Here is a 23981-nt window from a genome sequence, read left to right as displayed (position 1 = left end):
GGAGATTAAGTGAAAGGTTGAAAGCAACAATCCTGGTGGCTGAAGCCAGAAAGGGCAAAAAGCTGCAAGAAAAACTGCATCAACAACAGAGTCTCTGATTACAAAGCACTCTGTCTCACTACAACGTTGAGAAGAACAGGGCAGTGGGGATGTCAAGGTGTGCTCCCACTTTCATAGTTTTGTGCCCAGGACAAAGGAGGAAAGGACTTAAGCACATCCTCTACAGCTAGTCAAAGGGTAAAAATTCTCCTTTGTTAAACAATAATGTATGTAACTTTATAATAAATTAAAACATCTAATAAAAAGATATGCTTTATATGTAACTATATTTTAAAGTAACTAGTTTGGTTTTCCTAGTAAACAAATGTCTGGATTTGCATTAGTGACAACACTGGTTACATGTTTTTATTCGAATTGAAACAGGATGAAATTTCTGCAAATCCAAAGACAAGTCAATCTGTCCCATCTATTGAGAATTACTGTCCATGCACATTTTATTTGGCCAACCATCTAACTTTTTTAATTTTAAACAATGATTTTGCCTTAACACTCATGACTCATTAATAACTGTGTTAAATACCATTGTCATTAGCTATCTTGATTTGTATATCTTTAAATCTGTGTGCTCACAGATAACGTAATATACTGAATACTCTGCAGGAAGCAAAGCCTGCGAAAAATTGAGTACTGGCTCTTTTCCATGTGAAGCTGATCATTATTTTTACTGCTTCTTTTCATCCAGGAAGGAGACTGAATTTGCATCTTTTGAATGCTTAACTGTCCTCAATAGCCCTCTTTAAAAGGAGATAAATCAGAATTTTTGAAAGCCCGAAAAAGTTAAATTTATTTCCTATTCATTGGCTTATGGTCTGTTATATAATTCTAATACGGAACGAGCACTTTTTACCCCCCTCTAACATGCTATTCTAGTTTTTTATTCTGTGATCATCTTTCTTCATTTAATATTGCCAAAATAAGGCTTACCAGTGTATTTTCCAGCATCAGAGGCACTTGTTGAAGATACCAAACAAACATTTCCAAAAAGGAGCAAACAGGAACTTAATTTTATGAAAAACATCCTTGTCCCTAAAATCTGTCTTTAAAGATGTTTGAACAAACATGAAAAAACACAAATATCCTTAGAATTCCTATATAGATCACATATTGACATTTTTTCCAAGGCTTTATATTTCAACTCAGTAATCATTTTTAGCTTCATTCTTATGTTGAATCTGAGCTGAGTAGTACTGGTTTTCCAGCTGTTATTAATCATCTTGCTGCATCAATATAAAAAGCTTCTCCTTGGGCCATTCTGCTTTGCAGCCTGCGTTCACAGAGCCAATTGTTAATCTGGACAGCAGCATTGCACGGATTCTAGAGACAAGTCTTTGAGCTATCTCCCAAAGCTCTGCAATATTGCCGCCATAATTCATGCTCATGCCTTTTATAAGACAGATGGCAAAACAATGTCATCTGAAGAACCATTATAGTTTTGAGGTTTTCACAGCAACTGTGACACTAAAATTAATCCCAGATCAACTTGTAAGAGGGCAATTAAAGTAAAATTATCTCAAATTTCAGCAGGAAGTGAATGCATATGTAACAAGTAGCAGACAATTTTGTTTTGAAGATCACTTTTACAGAAAAAGATGCATGTACTTCAACTATTAGTTAAATGGCTATGAAAGTATTCTTTATTTACACTTCCTACTGCTACCTCAACCTTTGAAAGGTGCTGCATTAAAAATAACATGACACAGCACTAAAAAGCTCACTCTTTTCTAATGAAAACGTCACCGAATGCACGTAAGGCTGCTCACCAGCCTGCTTTGACCTCTGTTTGCGTGCATGCAGGTGCAAGTGGTTCTCTTAAGTTTCCTCAATATAAACAATATCTGAAGTTTAATTAACCTCACCAATTTTGTTCTATCTATACAATCTTTGCATGTAGACATTTTAGTCATTAATAACTATGTTAAATGCAACTATTAAGTTACAAAATACACACAAAAGACATGAATTTATGGAAGTTTCTGGACACATTTCATTAACAGAAAAGTGACTACTTCAAACATTTGCACTAACAAGGAGAATATTGTAATGCTAAATATGAAAGGTTTAATCAAACTCCAAATGGATAAAACATCTCATATTTAAATAAGTCTAGTTCATTTCTACCCTTTTGTTGGCCTACTGTAACCCACCAACTAGACTTAGAACAGATTTCTGACAAACTACACAAATTTTGGGGCAACATTAAGAACCTTCCACAAAACACATACTGTCTGCCCTTCATCAGAATCTGATCTTACAGCAAAATTACCCTCATGATTGCAACTGTTAGAAAGTTACATAATATCCCAAGACACAGATGATATTTATTCAACCATTGTGCAGTATGCGGGATTAAAAACTCTTTTCACAATGAATTCCTGAATTAAGACGTCTGCATTAAAAGGCATAACCAAAAAATACAATGCATCTCACTATCATTCATTTCTCTCAGGAAAATCTGTTACACAAAACATTTTATATACAATGAACAATCCACAGTCAAATGTAATCTTTAAAAAATACATATAATATGTAGATTTGCATTTTATATATAGGCAAATCTGAAGGCAGAATGTACATAAAATTCAGAGCTCAAAGGTTTCTAAGAATTAACAATTTTGTACGAAGCATGCCACTTACTTTCCATCTGTGTCTGATGCAGCTGCATAGTGCAGAGGTGTACAACCCCTCTCATCAAGGTCATTCACACTAGCTCCAGATCCCACAAGGGCAAACAGGCACTGATAATTACAATTGGCAGCAGCATAATGGAGTGGAGTTCTTTAGTACACATTTAAATAAAAAGTACAATGGTAAATAACAGAAAATGCAAAATAAAGTGACATTTTAAAACCGTACTTACACTTATTTGACAAGTATTTGCGGTGAAGAATGTATAAACACAATATTTAAAATATTTAAGATGATTTTCTAGGGGTCATTTAATAATGCAAAACAACATCTGGGGGATGAATCTGCCAGCCAATATACACACATACTTTGTGCTATGGGAAGTTTTATACAAATTTTCTTGTGTAAACATACAGAGGAAAATACAGTATACACTAGAAACATTGTTTTTAGCTATTCAAATAATTTCGATCCACTCTGAAAAATATGAACAAATCTAATACCTGTTAGCTAAAAAAAATATATAGCAACTAATCAAGGTAAAAACAAAATACAACAGTTAACAAGTAAATGTTTTACTACAGGCATCAGCATTTTATCAAGTTCAGAATGAAGAAGCATACTTTTCTTTCTATTATACTAGCATACCATAAGCATCGTCAGAGAATTTTTTTTTTTTTTTAAACACATTTACTTTGTTTTCTTACAACAGAACGATGAAATATTGATACTGATGAATTAGCTCAGAGGAAATTTATTCCAGCTTGAAATACATAAACAATTTTCAAAATAAACCAGTTTGGATAAAATTTCAAAAGCACTAAGATGACTCAGAATTCCTTTTTTTTGTTGTTTTAAAAGATAGATTATTTTTACAAATATCTCAATGTAGAAGAAGCAGTCAGGCATTTCTAAATGCCCTACCTCTTCCCTCTCCCTTATTTTTTTTGATTTCTCTCTCATTTTTAGCTATTTTAATCATTTTCTTTCCTCCAAAGTAACTTCTCTATAGAACAAAAATACAAAAGAAAAAACTGTCAATGGGAAAATTTGAAGAGAAAAGAATGGAAGTGGAACTTAAAGCAAGATAAAACTTATATCCATAACATTCTCTTCAAGTCCTACTGCTGCCACTCACATCAAGGAAAATCATATTTTCCGGGATGTGAAATTTTGCACGAGTACTGATCATGCCTTCCAAACTTAAATACTCTGATACTAAAAATAGAAATTACTGTCATTCCAAAAGAGTTCAACAGGAAGGGATGGATGTAATAAGAGGAAAAAGGTGAAGCTTTTTTTTTTTTTTTTTTTTTTTAAACAAGTGTATTTTTATAAAAAGCCTCAGAAATAGCAATAGATTTGTAGCTTTGACTGGTAGGTTATTTGGAAGACATTGCTAATGACCTTGTATGAGAACAGTTTAAACTTGTTAGATCTAGGTTATAAGCAGAAAAGACTTTAAAAAGTTATTAGAGTATGTAGCAATCATTAGAAACAAGACTAAAACCTACTTAGCAAAAGACAATAAATAAAATATGTTTTTACCTTTTGATAACATATGCTTCAGCATAGAGATGCTACAGCCAACTAAGAATTTATTAGGGACATCATTTCTAAAAACATACATACTGGAATATACGGACTTGTTCACATAGCATCAATATGCTATATAATACATTATGTAGTATTTTAACAGCCCTTAACAAAACACAAATCAAGAGCAAGTCTTACCTCCCAAATCTGTCCTTTTTGTTGAAGTCTGCACCAGTATTGAGCAGAAGGTTTAGGCATTCCAAATTCCTATGAAGTTAATGCAACATGGCTCATGATTGCATGTTATATTTCTTTCATACTGGCCTTTCCAAACATCAGAACTGCTATATGTATACATCTCATATGGTATTTTTATCAAACCAAACTATCATAGGAAAATGTCAATAAATATATTTTACATATAAAAATCCATATAAAAACAGATTTCAGAATTGCAGGAGCAAAACAGTAAAGAACAGATTATTTCAAGTCTACATACAGAATGGCTAGCAAATGGCATGCATAAAGCTCAACAACGTTAATCTAGTTTAACAGAATTTTCAATTAAAAAAAGTCAAAACTGCATGCCACAAGATTTTTTGCTACTAGGATTCTGGCCCAGAAGCAAGGTTTAATGTGTATCATTTAAGGCGAAACAAATGTTGCCATGTAAATATTTTACTTTTTAATGTAATTCATTTTCAGTGTAACAGATCATTGTAATAGATGTAAAATACTGTTTATTATTTAAACAAAATCTTAATAACTTTCCTAAACTGAAAGTGAGTGAAGGAATATGTAGCAAACTATGAATTTTTATATAAAAAGACAAAAATATTTTAAGCTTAAGCATTTGTAACAAGAATGTATCTATCAAGTGTCTTTTGACTTAGAATGACCACTTCGAGTATTACTTAAATAAATTTGAAACTGAAAAATGAAAAGATCAGTATCATGGAGATCTTGTGCCCCACAAATTGTATCATGAGCACTATTACCCAATTTTTCCAGGCAATTTTGAGTAGCCACTACAAAAATTGATATGGATTACAACTCAAGGGATGAGCAAGTAGTGTTGACCACTTTATCCATCTAAACTCTAGAATTTAATTATGACATTTTAGTTAGTCTGATCTTTTGTTTAGGGGTACGGTAGAAACATTTTCCAAAGCTGTTATTCTCCGCCTCATGTCCCACAGTGATCCTGCAAGGACATGCCATATTTGAATCCAGTAAACTCTAAAAATTATAGAATCATCCATGGGAAATTAAAATACTGTATTTTCATAATTATTTAAGCTGAATACTTAATTTTGCCTTTTTTCCCCCCCTCTCTACTTTTTTTTTCTTTCTTTTACATAGAATCCATCTTGAAATTATGTTCATGTTTATATAAATTCCAAGGGGAGAGGGAAGGAGAACCACAGAGAGGGAATTAAAAACAAAAAACAAAAAAACCCAGTAATGATCAGCAATTGCAAAAAAAGAACACTAACAATAAAAGCATGAATGCTACATACCCTCCAGCTGCAGCTGCGTGAAGACAAGTCCTGCCAAAGTCATCTGGTGTGTCTATGTCAAAACCTAGAAACCAAGTATTTCCCAGAATCATTATGTAACTCAGCCTTTCACAAAAAGTGCTCTCAGGCAAACTTAACAGTTACTTGTAAGAAAGCACTGAAGAACTGATAACCGATTTCACTTGAAACAAATGCTTGCTATCTGTAGTATTTTGGAAAACAGATATTCAATCAAAACCGAAAGGGATAAGGCAAAACATGATTAGTAGCACTAAGACAAAAGGCTATTTTTGATGGTTCTTCCTTATCCTATTTACCTGAAAATATTTTGATATAATTAAGCATTGAATATAAAATACATGAAAGCAATAGAACAATGTAAGAATAAGCCAGAATTATTCACTTTAACATTCAGTATTCAGCAGAGCTGTTTTATTTTATTTTTTTAAATAAAGAGAGGGATGACAGCATTACTAAATCTAGAAGCCACTGAAATTTCATCCTTCACTTCAGCTCTCTAGTCCCAGGCAAAGAACTTTAAGCTGGAACGAAGGCTGTAAACAGCAGTTACTTAAAAGGGAACCCTTTAGAGAATATCATTGATTTTCCAAAAAAATTTGTAAACTATTAAAATTTAAATTTGAGATCATAAATATTGAAGCCAAAGACTTGAGAGTATCTAGATCCATAGTTAAGGTTACCATAGAAGCCTTAACTTTGCTCTGACATTCCTGCTAAAAAGACCGTCCTTAAAACCATACACTAATACCTAAGTAACTGAAAACTAATTAATAGTCTAACCAGTCAACCTTACCTTTGTTTATAAAGGATAGATATCTAAAGAAAATGAAGTTGTATTTGCAGTAAAGTAAAGCCTATGCAATCAAATGAAAAACTCTTTCTCAGCCAAATTGTCACACACATTCAGGACAATTCTCCCTCCCCTCTTCCAAACTGAGGGAATTTCTTATATATTTTTATACCAGTTAGCATACACACATGTTCCCACTCACTGCTCCCTGAATGGTTCTAAACCTGGTGCGCTGCAACAGGAAGTTTATAATGGCCATACCTGAATTATAAGACACAATGTAGCAAGTTAAATGTTTAAAAAACAAAACAAGGATACGAATCCTCTCCTCTGGGAATTTTAGCTACAGAAAAGTGACAAGACTGACTCCTATTCTAACTTCCCCCATAAAACTTAGCATGAGTTAGAGCAACTGGAACGGCTTTCATCTTAAGAAAAACTTAGCACATACTGAGTTCATGCTCCTTGTGAAATGTTTTAAGTAAATAAAACTTCTTCCCCGACACCATTCCATGCCCTTGCCTACAAATTCTTTTGGGTCAAGAAAGCATTCGACCCAGTTCTCCAAGTTTGGCAACATGATCACCAAGCCAGTCACCGAGTCAGTAAACACAAGAAGGGACAGGATGGTTCCATAACAAAACAACCAATGCAATAAATAAACTATGTGGCTTTTAAATTTCATTGTATTCAAATACGAGAGGGAAAACACTTAGCAACAGCACAAAATTAATCTGTTGAACTCAGTGGATATTTACAGGTGTGACAGAAGCCAAAAACTCTGAAAAGTTCAAAGGGATCAACCACCATATAAATAATGAAAGCATTAAGATGCACTAGCCCATAAGAAGGGGCTTAGAAAAACCGTTATGCCTTAAGGCATAAGTAAAATTTTTAAGGTTAGAAACTTCTGAAAAAAGGATTATTCCATTTTTATTCTACAAAGTTTCCCTTGTGCTCTCTCTAAGTTTTGTAAGATCACTCTTAAAGTGAATACAGGATTAGACAGATTACTAGACAGAACCCTGTCAGCAAGTAAAGTAATAACTTAACCTCTATCTATGTAGAGGAACAAATCGAACAATGAAAACAAGGTGCAGTTTGGGTTACTTAATTAATTAACAATAAAGCACAAATGCAACACTTCTTAACGTAGCAGTGCACAGAGTCTGCAGAGCTATTAGGCTGAACACTACAGAAACAGACCAATCTGTACTAGACCCAAGGCATCTTGGAAGAGAAAGGGAGGATGCTGGAAGGTCATAGTAAGAATGTTAAAGTCTTTCTCTCTGAGATTACATTATGGTCTGAGCCAGACATGCCTCCCCTTTGGGCACCATAAAATGTACAAGCACAACACTTAAAAATTATGGACACATTGCTTCAATTTGGGTGATGTTTTCTGGCAAAAAATTGCCCCTGTAAAAGTTTGCATTCACTTTAACGACAGACAGTCCATGAAAGTAACAAGCACTGTCCCCAGGCTACTAGAAGACTCTAAAGATTTTTACATGTTACTAAATTAAAACTTAATTAAAAGCTACTCTAGGGAGTAAACATCAAAGTACAAAGCAGATGCATGATTTTAAACAGTATCCTACCTGATGAAAGCAGCTTTCTGCAGCAGTCTGAAAATCCACTTAATGCTGCCAAATGGAGAGGAAACATCCCATGTATACCCCGCCTAAGATACACCATAATCAGGTATCACAGCTTCATTACAATAAAGATAAAACAAACAAAATTGTATGCCAAAGTGCACGTGCATGGTGGGTTCAAACTACCTGATTAGAATAATTAGCCTTAGGAAAACTCTTCACATGCTAAAAGCTTTCTTACAAACTAGACAGGATGCATTAGTTCAGAGCTACAGTCGATTAAAAGCTTCAGAGCTTTTATTTCAAATTATTATTTTAAAGGAAAGGTAATTATCTTTTTGTACAAATTGCAATGTACTATACAGTTACTTAAAAGTATAGCATAGGATAATACACAAAGCATCTGCCATTTCAAGTTGAAGAAAATATGAAAAAAAAATTATGCTAGTCTTGTTAACCTAATAAATACATTTCTAAATTCTCTCAGCTTGCATTTGTACCAGTAAATGTTACCTACTTTGCAGTGTCAGCACCACTTGTAATCAGAGTGTTGATTAATAGCTCATGGCCATATCTAGCTGCTATGTGCAAAGGGGTATTTCCATTCTTATCTTCACAGTCTATTTCAGCTCCTAGAATAAAAAGTAATTGCTAAGTGAGAATATACATAGGCATACATACTTTTGTTAGAAAAACGGCACTGGTGATTTAAGTAACATTAACAATTGCCCATGAATGACTATTTCGGCTTTTAAATTTGTGATGTTTTAAGTAGTATTTAGCACTAACAGCTAGCAAAACAGAGAAGCATTTTCTTATGTACTCATATGGGACGAACATTCTGTGACCTGGGTTACTGAAGAAAAATATCCTTTCCCCTCCATTCTAAAAAATAAACATTCTTTGATGTAATTTATCAAACTTTCTAGGCAGATATATTGGAATACACCATTAACTTAAGTACTAGACATCGGATATGAAAAACAAACAAACAAAAAAACCCTTCAGTACATTGGTATCAATAGAAGAGGAAGAAACTATTCGTAGTGTTGGAATGCTGATGACCACTACTCTCTCCCCCTTCTTACCGTTTTGAATGATGGTCTGAGATCTTGAAAATCTACCATGGATTGCTGTCATGTGCAAAGGTGTCTTCCCATCTTTACTCTGGAAAGGAAAGAGAGAAATAAGTTTACTTATGGCTAGTAACAGTCATCTGTCAGAACTGGGGGGGGGGGGGGGGGGGGGGGGAAGGGAGCAGCCTTTTATTTTCTTCTCTCCCCTTTACCACCTCCTTTAAATTCTTCCTATGCACTTCCGCAAGAAGGATGCTGGCAGTCACAAGTCAGCATGATACAGCAAGCTTTTCAAAAGAACTATCTTGCTGCTCTTAATCGCTCTTCCAGCTGTGGGTGACAGCTCAATGATGCATGTTCACTCAGAATTACACCTTTAGGATAACTGTTCAAGAGGATGATGACAGCAAACAACTTTAGCAACAAGCCTATGCCTAACTCTCTCTCCCCAGTCCAAAACAAAACAATGAAGATTCTTTAAATGAAGCTTCTTTCTTAAAAGAAAATAGCTGTATTTACTATAGAGGTTTACAAGTTATATTAGAAGGCAACACACTAAAAGTCTCAGTTGTTTCACTGAAATTTCTTTAAAGTGACACTTATGAGTAATTTATCATAAACCACAAGTAAACCTAAGGTAGAACTATTCAACCATAATGGGTACTATACATTTGACACACGCCTAATGCGCACTTAGTCATTCACCCAGAAAAGAGATCCTCCAAGTAGGCCAACAGTAATGCATGAGGGAATTTCAATTTTTAATAGCACAATCTAAATGCACTTATAAAATCAGTTTTTCCTATGATTATTGCTTTAGGATGACATTTTGTTACATAGTTTATCATAGGTAATGGGAAAGCTTTATTGCAGAAAAGAGTTCTTACAAATGCACACAGAAAAATTGCAAACATGACACTCAGAAAAATAAAAGCACTCTCAGATGCACATGCATGCCCCATCCTTAAATTTAAACATTGACTTTGAGGGGTATGACTTGTCCAGGAAAAAAAAAAAAAGAAAAGATAAAGATGGTAGGGGAAACGTTATGAACATATGTGAACTGAACACATGTACTGAAATGCCATGGATTGCTGTCACGTGCAAAGGCGTCTTCTCCTCTTTACTTTGCCTTTTTGGAAAAGAATGGCAAAGCTCCTATGGATGTGGAATTCTTTGTTACAGCATTGCAGAGAGCATCAACTACTACCTAGAATAACACAATTATGGAAATACTGACTTCTCAGGTTTAGACTGAAGAAATAAAACACTTGACAACAATAGCCTGGTTATCTCCAGATCTTTTAGCTAGCAGATTTCCTCAACAGTTAATAGATCAAAAGACATGCCCAGGTAGCCATAACAGCAGCAAAGAAACACAGAAAAGGGTTGAAATGCACTTGAGAAATCAGACAATTGGATTTACTTCAAGAGCCTCTGCCACTGGAGGCCTTTAAAAAACAGGCTGAAGAAGCACAAATCACAAATGACATAACTTCCCCAAGCAATCTCTATGCTATCTTTCTTATAGAAAGAATTTTCTTCTAATGTCTACCCTTCAACTTTCTCCCTGCAATTTAATTCCACTGTTTGTTTTTTTGGTTTTTTTTCCCAACCATTAATACTCTCCGTGTCCAAATATTTTCTTCCTTTAAAACAGTCTTTATATACCTAGTGTCTGTTTCCCTCTTTTTTTTCCTCTTTCTTTAAGCTAAAGAAACAATTAATTCAAATAAAAATGGTTGTATAAAAATAGCTTACTTTGAGGGAGTGACCAAAAACCTGATTTGATAACTAATGTTCTAGATTTAAAAAGGGAAAACTTCGAGAAAGTAAGGAAATAAACTAATGAAGTCAACAAGAGAGAAGAATTTAAGGGCTCAGATGTCAAAACCTGTAATCTCACTGGCGTAGAGGTGCTAAATCTGTACCTCAAACAAAGGAAGCTGATAAAGAGGAAGAACATGAAGCAGAAAAAAGTAGATACAAGTATCACTGAATGCATTAATAATGTACATCACAAGGACATTAAGAATAACCTAAGATGACAGTATTAGAAACTTAGTGTGGTGGTGAAGTAAGAACCCTCAAAGAAATTTGAGTAAGAACCTGCACAGGATAGTAAAATAAGCAACATCATCATTTTCCAACTGTAAATGAAAAACAAGAGTACAATCAATAACAGATTTGCAGATTCACTCTGCTCAAATTTTCTTAAGGAACATATGCAACGGAGATTTCTAAGACAGTGGAGTTGATTATCTACCGTCTCTCCCCCCACTGTAATAGTCTCAAGTTCCTTTGTAATCCAGAAATAGTAAAACATGGAATTGTCTATCAACATATTTAATTATATACCTGCTCTGTATTTATGAGAGTGATAACTTCCATACTGAAGTTGAAATACTAGGTATATAATTGCATTTAGAATCCCCTTCTTAGCCATTGCCATCAGGGAAGGATATGCAGAACCAGAAGTCAGAGTTCCTTGAGCAATGAAACAACAGCGCTCAATCTACTGAACAAAAGATTTGTGACACTGTTTCCTGAGGAAGAAGAAGGTTGGACAGCATAACCAAGGAGGTCTCTTCAAGGCTTTTGCTTCCATTTCCTTTTTTTCCTGCATTTAAGGTATTCCATCTAAACATGAAGTGAACTACATCTGCCTGATCTTATATGACATCAGACAGAGTCAAAGCACATGATAAGATAGCTAGGGGCTAATGATTACTTTTGTTGTATTCATTGAAACTCTTATTAAGCATGGTAACAGGAAAAAAACTAATCTAGATCCCCTCTATCACTAAAGAAAACATCCACAAAATACTTAAGATCTTATAAGAGCAGTTATTGCTGTTAGAGGGAAACAATTAACATAGAGCACGAGATAGGCTGTTAAGTGAGCACTCAGATACTAACCATACTTAATCTGCTGAGTTTTACTTAGGGTCAGGGGAAATGCAGCTCTATCTTGCTATAGTAGTCCTCCAAGTGAAATCTCCCCCAGCAACAATTCTATTGTTCCAGTGTCACAAATGGAAATAAAATGCTTTTTTGATTTAGGTCACTTAATTTTCAAGCACCTGGTATGTCCCATTACATAATCATTTCAACATGTTCTTCTATGCACAGGAAAACCTGAATAGTGAGAAAGGGTGCTGCAGTAATAAGCAGTACTTAACAGGATTTACTGTTCTACAGTACAACATGAATTCTGTCAAAGCTATAACAACAAGTATGAGAACAAGAACTTTCTAAGTTCAACACTTCTACTGTTCTGTTATCTTCTGCTACATATTCCCTTCTTGAAAGGAGGCCAACATGCACAGATATGCCCAAGCACTTACCCTCCATCTGTCACCAAGAATAAAAGAGATTGATCTCCTCTTGCTTTCCCGACTAGGTCACCCACAGCAGAGAGTGGATGCCTGCACCAAGATTATAACCCACTGTGTTACCTCTAAAAACATAGAAACCTGGGACAGAGCTATTAAACCAGATTACACAAGCAATATAATTTTGATGAACAAATACTGTAATTAGCTGGTTTATGACAATTTTAAGAACTACTTCAAACTTGATCTCAGTACTTGAAAACTGAGCACAGCTTGGTTTCAGTAAATACTTTGTAAGAAGGCTCTGAAAGAAACCTCCATCTGAACACTTCAAGTTATTAGCTATGAAACAGATTCTAAATCCATTTCACTTTCCTGTTCTGTTATGGATTATTTTCTTCACTTAAGGTTTCTCTTTGTAGGCCTTTTACGTGAGCAGAAGCTGACTTGGAAGTGATTTTCTTTTGCCTCAGTTCTTGCACTTTTCAAAAATGGAGGTGGTAAGTTTTCATATACAAAATAAGTTATTCACACCTTCAGGCCTCAGTTCTCATCTCAGTTATACCAGTATAAATACCCAGAAACGCCCATCAACTGAATTACAATGGAGACACATGTTCGTGTCCACACAAGGGACAAATTCTGATTTCAAGCTGTAATTCTTTCCCCCTACATAACCTTACTTTCTTAATTTTGCAATTAATAGTTTTGAAACTTAGTAACTCAACATATTTTAGTTACAGGTAGCCTATAGTTAAGGCTGCTAATCCTTTTCACTGTAAAGACACTTCTTTATGAAGCGCAAATCTTCAATAGCTAAATCTTTACCAAGCTCTTAAGAGATTTCACCTGAAATTCTCAGCTGTGGTATGCTTCAGGCTGGATTTTCCAGCCTTATCACTGGCAAATTTCAGCAAAAATGATTCTGCTGTCTCAGAATAAGGTTAGGAGAAGACCTTGGTTAATTCATATTAAACCTTCTGATTTTTAATTTGGGAAACTGTCAAATCTATGCTTTGGCTCTAAAAATTTAAAATTTAGGAGGAAGGAAGGCAACAGTACCTCCCTGATATCAATGCATCTTGTGTCATATCTGAAAGTTCATCCACATTATAAACCTCAGAGAATTCAGGAACATCGCCCATCATACTGTAAAAATATTAGTCATTCTTTGCAGAATTTCCGAGGTTATTTATTGCTATAACTGACTAGATTTAGTCAATATCTACAGTGTATATCAAACAGTGTATAACATAAAATAAAAATCTTTTTATTATGTGTAAGTTCAGGCCTAAAGATTAGAGTACTCTTTCATAGTGTTTATTATACTGACAGAATGGTCAATATTTTTCATTCTCATTCCTAACCTTCAGTTAAGGTATATTTGAAAATGAATATCCGGAAAACTCCCAACCCTTATTACTCGCTAGACCTCTTTCTAAAGTAAACTCCTTCCCACTGTTTTCTTCTATATCAGAAAGATTCAAGCTTGCAGCAGCAGTGGATAACGTACAAAGTAAAGAACCCTCAGGAGCTTGCAGCCCAGGGCCGTAGGGAAAAAGTAGTTCTTTGCTTGTTAGTATTTACGCTTCTCTTTTCTTTTTATTTGTGTATGTAACATAAGTACATAAACATCTGTATATTTTAACTTTTTAAAATTACTCCCAAGTTTTCAGTGGGCTACAGATTTTGTACTAATAATAAATATTTAATTGCATTTTAGAATTAGTCAGATGAAAATCAGTGTAAAGACACAAAAATTGAGCCACAAAACTATGATTTTTAACAGAAATTTTAGCTATACCAATATTCATCTCTTACCCAGATTGTGCTGAAATTAAGGCATAACTCTATTAGCACAGACAAAAAGAAAAAACTCTACCGCACCCCCCCCCCGATACTTTTCTTCCCACTACATGTGAGAAAGTGTACAAACAACTAGATATGTTGCAAGAGGAACTTGGACTTTTCATTTCACATACTCATTTCCCTCTTCCCCCAGCCTGATACCTGTCAAGACACCAGACACTGACACTGAGTATTTCTGAACACGGTTGAAGGTTTTGTTACTAGAGCAAAAATTAACTTTATAACTTTATAACAGAGATTTCACATCTCTCTTACGTGTTTCAAGACCTTACTTTACACACACAAGAAGATAATACAATATTTATGTTATAGTTTGGTTTTATACTTTTGTGGATTAGAAATTCTATCTACACTAAGACTGGGTTCTAGGAAATATTATGCAGCGAAACAGTTGTGACCAAGTAGAGATGTTAACAAGCACGCACGCCCCGCTCACAAAGTTTTACTAGAGAAAATCACAACTCAGCTGTTTAAGACCTTCCATTGGCCTGATCTATTTACCTTTGTATTTTTAGTACCCTTCATAACTTTCCCCTCCTACCTATTAGATTTTAGAATCTTATGTTACCAGGTTCTCAGTTGCTCTAGAAATCAGCCTGTTCAAAGATATTTTGGAGAAATGTGTACGTTTTATTTTACACTGTTCATTTATAAGAGAAACACATGTTCTTTTGCATGCTTCCATATAACTTTCTCTTACTGAGATGGATAGATTAGGAAGACAAGATGATACGGACTTAGGATATTTAAACACAGTCAAGAGGGACTGGATAGTATTTTCATCTTTCCTCTCTTTCCCTTTGGGCTATTTACTACATGCCTTTGAGGCATTTCAGATTTAGACTGTTTCTTGAAGCAACCGTCTTATTTTTACTATAGACCCTTTCACAGAAGTACTCTGCAATCTCAGAGGGAACTTCTAAATGTTACTGTAATAACGATTTTGAAAAGTTACCTCTGATAACAATGTATTACATTTTCAAGAGTGAATGGATGACTTTGGATCCACCTACCTTCATATTTACATCTGCTCCATTGCAGACCAAAAGTTCTAAACACAATGCTCCATGTGTTGATGCAGCAGCAAAGTGCAAAGGTGTAAAACCTTTCTCATTCATTTGATTTACATTAGCACCGCAGTCTATGAGTTCGTTCACTACAACATCTTGCCCATTGTAGCAAGCTACATGGAGAGGAGTATTTCCATAGGCATTTGGTTCATTCATCTGTCAGAGGAAAAACACAAGATTAGTTAGCTAAAAAAAACCCCTGTGTTACTGCAACATTTAATTATCACCGGGGGGGGGGGGGGGGGAGTGTGATGAGCATTTCTTCATTACGAAATGAAATTAAATGCAAATTCTGGATGAAATTCTTTGATTAAGTTTTAGGTTTTTTGTTGTTTTTTTTTAATCTGGGAGAACCAAAGTAATAAGCTTAATTTGTCTTTATGTGGTACTTCCCTCTCTGGTTGTGAAAAAGGAACATTTTTTAAATGCGGAAACGAAAAGTTTTGACATCTATGGAGTTGGCTTCACATATCTGACCTCTAAGCCCTCAAAGACTTTAGTATACTGTGATGTTGTGGCAAGTACATTACTTTCTATATTTGAGCAGGTGGTACAAAAATCATACTAGAGAATTACACCCTTTATTGGTTCTGCGGACCAACTTTCCATTCCTTTTATTCCTCCATCCCTCTGCTTAAGCCTCCTTCTCTATTCCATTTTTAGAGATCTTTTTCAGGTCTCATTCTCACTTTTCCCACCTCTTTTCTAACCATATGAGGATTCTCTCAAGCTAGGGACTAAAAATTCTTCCTTCTCCATTCCATATTCCTTTTTTTGCCATATGCCATTGGTCTCTTACACTTTATACCACACCAAAGGATTTGTCCCTGAATGTCTGCTCTGGCTCACCATTTTGTATCATCCTTCCCTATGCCAGGGATTCCCAGGATTAAATCCATCCCCGCTGTATTTCCTAAATCAGGACTTCTATCCTGTTCTACATTCATCACTAAGGTTTTCACGAAAAGCACTGTTTTCCTGCCCTCGGAACAGGTGGATCCATTCCCCTAGTCCTGAGATCCCTCACTTCCTCCTGAAACATACATCAGGAATTCTGGATTCCTTTCTCCAAAGGATAAAGCAGATGAACTCCCATGCGGAAAAGCCTGCTGGAGAAGACTCTCCAGTGATTACAGAGATCCCACAAAGATTAGCCAGCTAGCTTCATCTAATATATGAGATATGTATGGGAAAGGGTATGAATGCTTTACAGCTGACCCATCCCACTCCAGTTGTCTCCACAGCACTTTCCTGTACGCAGTGTGCAACTTCACAGAACACACGTGTTAAAAAAGAGTCAACAGTGGCAATCTGTACAGACACTACAGCCAAACAACTTAAGCACACTCGTTTCTCAACAGCATTTACATGTTTCCATTAAAAACAAATGTCAAAGAGCTAGGTCTCCAAAAATAAGCTTTAGGCATTTAAATCTAGAACTCCTAGTCTAGATGTAGCACATAAAAAAATGCAGTCTGACTTTTCAATGATATTGAGGACCTGTAGGTTCTTCTGAATTTAACAGAAATTCTGGATATAAACTGCTTCTAAAGTGTAACCCACCCACTTAACTAATGAATTATAACATAGGTGCCACTGTTTAGGTATCCAGGTTGGAAAACACCAGACTTGGTCTCTAAACCAGACAAGACTCTGAAGTATATATTTCCTTATTTTGGGAAAAAATGTTGCACACAACATGATACTGAATTCTGATACCCAGCCATGAAGCATACTTCTCCAGGTACAGCTTCAGCAGCATTACTCAGATTGTGGAAGACTCAAATGTGATGCACAAGATATATTTCTTGCACAGTTTCAAAGTTTGCTGTTAGCATACTTTAAGTACTGTATAGACTTGTAATTTATTTTGCATCTCAATATTAATATGGCTTTCCTTACTATAGTATTAAAATTTCCCACAAGCTGTAGTATTTTCCAAAACTCACATGGTATAGAAAAGTCAGTAACATCTATATTTTACAAAGAACTGAGGCAAAAGAGTTTAGTTTCCTGCAGGTCAAAAAGGATGTGTATGGCAAAGCTGAGAACGGAATTCCTATTTCCTGAGTTCTAGTCCAATGCATTATGAGTGAAATCATCACAAATGAACAAAGAAACTACTAAATACAAATTCATTTCCAAATAAAAATATGTAAAGCTCAAGTTACTTTGGAGAATGAAGTTTTATAACCCAAAATAAGGATACGAATGAAGATCCTCAGAAATATTTTCACTATGCCATTATTAAAAAAAAAAACAACCCTCCCCCCAAAAAAACAAAAACAAATCCCCACTGTGCTACAATACTAATAATGGCATTTCAAAAAACAAAAAAAAATATTGCTTGGTTTCATTCTTCCTTACATCAACTCCAAGATCTAGAAGATACTTGACTACACTGATCATCCCACTAGATGCTGCAGCATGCAAGGGTGTATATGATTTCTTGTCTTTGCATGTTACTTCAGCTCCATGGGCCACAAGCAGTTTCACAACTTCAATGTGACCTAAAACAATAAAGACAGACACGAAGCTGCATTTTAGATTAACTGGACAAATTTACAAACTTAAGAATTGTACAATTATTAAAACATAACAGACATTATTCATTTGAACCCAATAGGGAAAATAAGAATTGTATTTGTGTTTCCTATTTTTTTTACATGAACTAAGTCTCCAGAAGAGGGTATTACCACACAGAAAAACAACCCAAATAACCATAGTCTTTATTTTGCAAAAATAATTTAGTACATTAAAAAAAAACAAAAAAAACTACACTTTTCTCACACTGAAGGATTTTGTAGATTTGAGAACTGGTGAGGTGACATAGCTTTGCAACTACTAAATGTTTACTGCAATTTTCTGTTAACAGTTTGAGAAAGAATTTGACTCTCAGGCTTCCCTCTTCATCTCAATTTTGAAAACACTCATCAAGTTTTTTATTTTATTTATTTATTTATTTTTAAGACCTTCAGCATAAACTTTGAAGAAATTTCACAATGCAGTGTGAAAACAAGAAAATATTATGTTTCTAAATAAAAACATACCCCCCCCCCCAATGACCTATTTCCTTTACTTGCAAAACTTTTGAAATGTTTATCTCAACCATATAGGAACCAAAGCTCTATTTTCAAGACTGATTTAGGCCTTTCAGGAATCTTAGCCTTTTGAAAGTGTTAACTATTCTCCAAAGTCACTGGGAGCATAAGAGTCAAAAATATCCAAAGTGGGGGCAGAGGGGCTGAGTTAGAGGAAGATGCAGAAGAGAGGAGGGAAAAAGGAGGGGAGGGCAGAGAATCCATCTGTGACAGAGGGACAGTCAGTCTCCCACCCAGCTTTGGGACTCCTTTGGGCACCTAACACTGCACTGCTCTTGCAAGGCACAACCCAGCTTTCCCTCTGACCATCCCTGCACAGCCAGCACTAGCTTTCAGGCAATTGTAACAGTGTGCTCTATGAGGATTTTTTTTTTTTTTTTAAAGGAAAATTAAGGAAAGTTTAGGCAAATTTTCCATTCTTTCTCAGTTTTCAATTTAACTTCCAAATCAATCACTGAAAACACAGAGCTTATGGCACACAGATAATCGTGACCAAAGACAGAACAACAGAATAAAGAAACACACTGAACTTAATTAGACCATGACAGATTTTATGCTTTACATACAGAGAGATGTGGGATTTTTTGTTTTACCTTTCAGGTGACACTCTCTCCTAGTTAACAAAGTGGTGGAAGCACACTGAACACTTATGCTTATCCAGTCAAACATAAACTGAAGGCTGGATTTGATATATTTTAGTTAAGAGCTTTATAAAAGTGTAAGACTTTGCTTCTTCTATGACTAAAATGGGCAAAAGCTTGAATAGGGACTATGCACTCAACACAAAGCAATACACACAAAGCTGTTTTAATAACCATTCAGACAACATGACATATGTTGTATGCTGCATGCCCCCCAAAACACATAATGCCCCTTCACACAGCTATATAGATCAAGAACATACAGAGTTGACCTGCGCAGTGTGAAGTGCTGCAATATTTCACTTCTGAATTACTTTATTATTGTAGGAGAGAAAAAGGAAGAGAAGTTTAAACAAGATTATTCATCTTGTGACCCAAACATAATGGGGAAAAGAACAAAAACAAGCCCTAAATGAGAGGTAAAAGTGCAGAAGATATTGAAAGCAGTAAAAGGAAAAGAGATATTTAACAGAACAGTTGCAAAAAACTTTAGAAGTGAAGAAAAAAACAAAACTCCCTGACCTGCATTTAAAACGCAAGCAGCAATCAGTGGAAGACACTCAAACAGAAGAGCAAGATACTTCAGACAGTGAGCACTTGGGAGACACTCTGAAACAGAACTGAGGGCTACACTAACAAACCCAGGAATAAAAGTCCATTTTAGTTGCAGCATTACGGCCAGACAGCAATGGAGCTGGGTGAAAAGCAGGAAGGAAGGGAAACAATGGATATAATCCTAGAAAGCTATTTATAGCAGAGTGACTAATAGCATAACATTTTTTTCTTTCTCCTCCTATGGTCAATTTTATACAGTGGAAATGCTTTAAAGTTGTCTTCAAAGAACTAGAGCAGTGTAAAATGGCTTTAAATTGTGAGAGAATATGCCACAAATTTTTCTCCCTTATTTCAAGCATTTTAAAAGTTTTCTTGCACTCTATTGTCTGCAAGTATATTTAAGATAATTGACATCAGACAAATTATGTTTTCCCACCCAAAGCCTGTTCATTTAGAGAGTTTCCTGTTAATAGCCTACGAAATAGCACATCCTAAAACCGAAAGATACAATGTAGCTTAACCAAAAAACAGAAGACATTTGCTTTGCCATCTGGGTGAGCACAAGTCAGAAAACTTATCTGCCCCCTTGCTGACACTTGTCAGATCTCTGCCATCTCGTGCATTGCGTTGCATTCAACAAAATTTTGCAAACAATCACCTTAAGTGAGGTGGTTGGATGGCCTGTCACTGGAATCGCTTCACATATGGAAGTAGATCACAAAATACTAATCTAAACTATTGCAAAGCATGTTGAACAAAGGCTGTTCATCAGCTTCTCAGTTCACTTGGTATCAGTATTTGAAGTGCAATATTATAGAGCTTCAAACAATAAATTTGAATATTAATGCCGCAACAATCAGTTCACAAGTCACTGGCTTATTCAAGTCTTTTCTTCTGAAGGAAGCCCAACAGAGGCCTGTTCTTTTTGGCATTTCAGAGATTGATTCCATTGCCTTATTTTATATTGTTATTGGATGATTTCAGACCTGTATTTTCATGGACATAAGACTAATGCAGTCTGAAACACAGACTTCCACAAAGACAACAGTAATTCTACTTTTGTGTGAATCCAGATTTGTGAGCAGATCACTTTTACAACCATTAAGACAAACAAGTCTAATTTTGCAAATACATGTTTTTGCATTTGTAAAGGCCAGAATTTTCAGGCCTCAGACCAAAGCATATTTCATACAATGAACAACTCATTAGCAGTCCACTGAAATTTAGGGTAAGGATTTTGCTGAAACAGTATTTAAATAAGAGAAGTTAATATACACTTGCTGCTGCTCTTTCATTTAAGTATTGCTCAGTAGGTAAGATTAAAATCATATTTCCCCTTTTAAATTATTGCTTCCATATGCTGTTTCATGGCAAGATCGGGAAACATTGCAGTTACAAGACTCAATACCACCACTTTTTGAATCACGTTAGAAATTTGTTTAACTAGCAACCCTTAAATCTATTTTTAAGAAAAAAAAAAACACCACACAGACACATTGCAAAGCGTTATGCCTATTTATAAGCAACTGTCTAACTTATAATAATGACCATTATTACAAAACTGCACATTGAGGAACTTTTTGTCTAAGATCAGACCTCAATGGCAAAGTTATCCTAGACTTAGCTGGTTAAAACCAAGGATACACAGACAGTTTCATTTCTTCCTTTCTGGGGGGAAAAAAACATTCAGAACCTAGTGATAAAAATGAGTAAGGATACATTTTTCTTCTTTTCCAACCTCTGCTTGAAGTAATCATAATTTAAGAATAGTATCTTTAAAGTTAGTACAGAAATTGCTTTTCTATGCTTAAGGTCCATGTAAGGAATTCAAGTACTCCCTTAGTTTATAGGTTATTAATCTTTTGGTTTGATACCAGATAGAGTAAAATTAGTTTGCTCTACTCAGGGAAGTTTCAGTATGGAAATTATTTGCCTCATGCATTAAGTTAATGTTTCAGAAATTCCGGGTGTTCCCCTTTTAAGTCACAACTAAAGGCTTTCACTTCCAAAAAGTATTTCTCTGTTAATGACAACTTCAACAAAACGTTCACTTCTTTAGACCATCTGTACAAGAAGTTGCTGTGAAGAATAGGACCACATTCTTTTCCTAAACGCCGTTCCATAAAATGGTATCTTAAGCCTATAGCTATGTACTTTCCAGAGAGTTTTACATTTAGGATGTCATAAGCAAAGTAAACGTAGATCCTCAAAACACAGCAGGAACAACAAATCACAGTCAGGTCCTTGTTCCACGTTTTGTCTTAGAAGAAATTCCCAGGCATGCAGACTCTTACAATGCTGATGTTACAATTTTTATTCTTCTCTCTTTGGCTGGATAAAACCATGAAGCAGGAAGCTACAGTTCTGAATAATAATCTAGACAATGGAATCGTCTCAACTGGCTTTTTTCCAAAATTGGTATCGAAACTTAGTTGCTCACTGCTGATTTATAATACCTATTGCACATGTTGAAGTGCATTTTTAGACATTTTCTGAAGGTACATACCCTGCTGTTGTTTAGAATTCAGGCCACCACCACTAATTCTTTACACCCAGACCAGAGGAGGAAGGATTTTTAAAAACAGAGGCAACTGTGCCATGTTCTAGGAATTAACAGTATTTTATGATAATATAGAATATCTTGTAAGCACACAGATGCCAGAGTTAAAAAAGGCATTATGAAAAGTTTGACTTCTGAACAGGTACAACACATTCTGCAGTGATAAATGTAATCAGCAGCTGCATGTGAATTACTTAGAAACAAAATGGATTATCAGCCAAAGCGAGGAAGTCTTTGTCAGTGCCCAACTAGAACTCTTAATCCACATTTTCTGTGATTCACCTTGCAGTGCTCTGTTTCTATTTTCAGTGAGGCTTGGGATACAAAGGTTATTTTTTGGTACAGCTATGCTGAGGAAAACAATTCCTACTACTTAATATAATGAACGTTTGACATAAAAGGCATCTAAGTACGTACATTATTCTGACAGTATTGCCAGTGCATCGATCAATACCGTGTGAAAAACAACTATTAGCTCCTGAATACAAATGGCAAGGCAAGAATTTGAAGTTTTAGAATTTATACATCTTTTTGTTAAAATACAGTCCCCCAGGCTGGCATAACCATCCTCTTAATTGAGGTGCCCCTTGTATTAATTGGCTGCTTTCTCTTCACTCAGCTCTCCCAGGAGTCATTTAGCTTTACTGCAAAAGTTTTCAGCTACAATTAGACTTCTGCTGAGCTAGGAACATGTTTTTTCTTTTTAAAGAATAAAATTCTTTGACTTTTCTTTTTCAAGCAAATTAACACACTGATTTTCCCACCACAAAAACACATTAACAAGGCAATCTGAAGTACACCACTAATGGTTTTCTGGCAGATACACAGATAACCTCAATACTTATAATGTAAATTTTTTTCTTAGAAAGGCATAAAACCAATAATAATTAGGTGATTTTTTTTCCACTACCACAATAATAATCAACTGCAAATATGTACATACCCATATAGGCTGCCCAATGTATAGCTCGTCTGTCTTTCTTGTCAAATGCATTAATATTGGCCCCTCTAGACAACAATAAGCTGACCATCTGAGTTAAAAGGAAAGAAAAACAATCCTCTATTCATAATGAAAAACAGTTTAAAGTTACACAAAGAAAATCACACAGGAGAAAACAAATATATTTAAACCCTTTGAAAACACTTATATTTACTCTGGTTTTGAATATTCTATATGTTTAAATAAATTAGCTGTCCACACTGGTAGCAATAATGAAGTGACTAATAAATACAAAACTCCAAGCTAACAAAAACATTTCTAAGTTAAAATATGGCAAAGCTGTGGAATATTTAAGATGATCAGGCTTTTACTAAGGGATGCACTAAAGGCAATCAGGAAAAGCAAGCCAACTGCCAATTTGTCTCCAATTATATATATATAAACAATTACAATGAGAATGGGAACTTCTCAGGGTTTACTTTTCAGGAGTTTGATAACTAGTGAATTATAGCTTATTATATGCATTTCCTCCACTTTCAATGGCAACACAAATTCCATAAGCTTGCTAACTACTGAATAGAAAAATACCCTGCTTAATCGGTTTTAAATTTATCTCTTACTAGTCTGAACTCCAGCTAACTCAGGCAAATATGTCTGTCACAAAAGATGAACACTGTAATAACC

The 23981-nt window shown here is 35.1% G+C and overlaps 1 protein-coding gene across 7 annotated transcripts in view; it reads right to left on the bottom strand.

Annotated features, from left to right (window-relative positions):
• Positions 1-23981, bottom strand: part of ANKRD28 (ankyrin repeat domain 28) — a 131234-nt gene that overhangs the window by 24149 nt on the left and 83104 nt on the right. For all 7 annotated transcript variants that reach the window (XM_067291538.1, XM_013941409.2, XM_067291539.1 and 4 more), the window contains 9 exons: positions 23301-23388; positions 17868-18010; positions 15444-15656; positions 9239-9317; positions 8668-8782; positions 8154-8236; positions 5742-5805; positions 4420-4488; positions 2695-2835 (listed from right to left, as the gene is read on the bottom strand). In XM_067291538.1, coding sequence (XP_067147639.1) covers positions 2695-2835; positions 4420-4488; positions 5742-5805; positions 8154-8236; positions 8668-8782; positions 9239-9317; positions 15444-15656; positions 17868-18010; positions 23301-23388 — 995 coding nt within the window. The remainder of the gene's footprint in view (positions 1-2694; positions 2836-4419; positions 4489-5741; positions 5806-8153; positions 8237-8667; positions 8783-9238; positions 9318-15443; positions 15657-17867; positions 18011-23300; positions 23389-23981) is intronic.

This window comes from Apteryx mantelli, chromosome 2, assembly GCF_036417845.1.
Source record: "Apteryx mantelli isolate bAptMan1 chromosome 2, bAptMan1.hap1, whole genome shotgun sequence".
In the NCBI taxonomy this organism is placed as follows: Eukaryota; Metazoa; Chordata; class Aves; order Apterygiformes; family Apterygidae; genus Apteryx; species Apteryx mantelli.
This window is presented reverse-complemented; position numbering and strand designations above follow the sequence as displayed.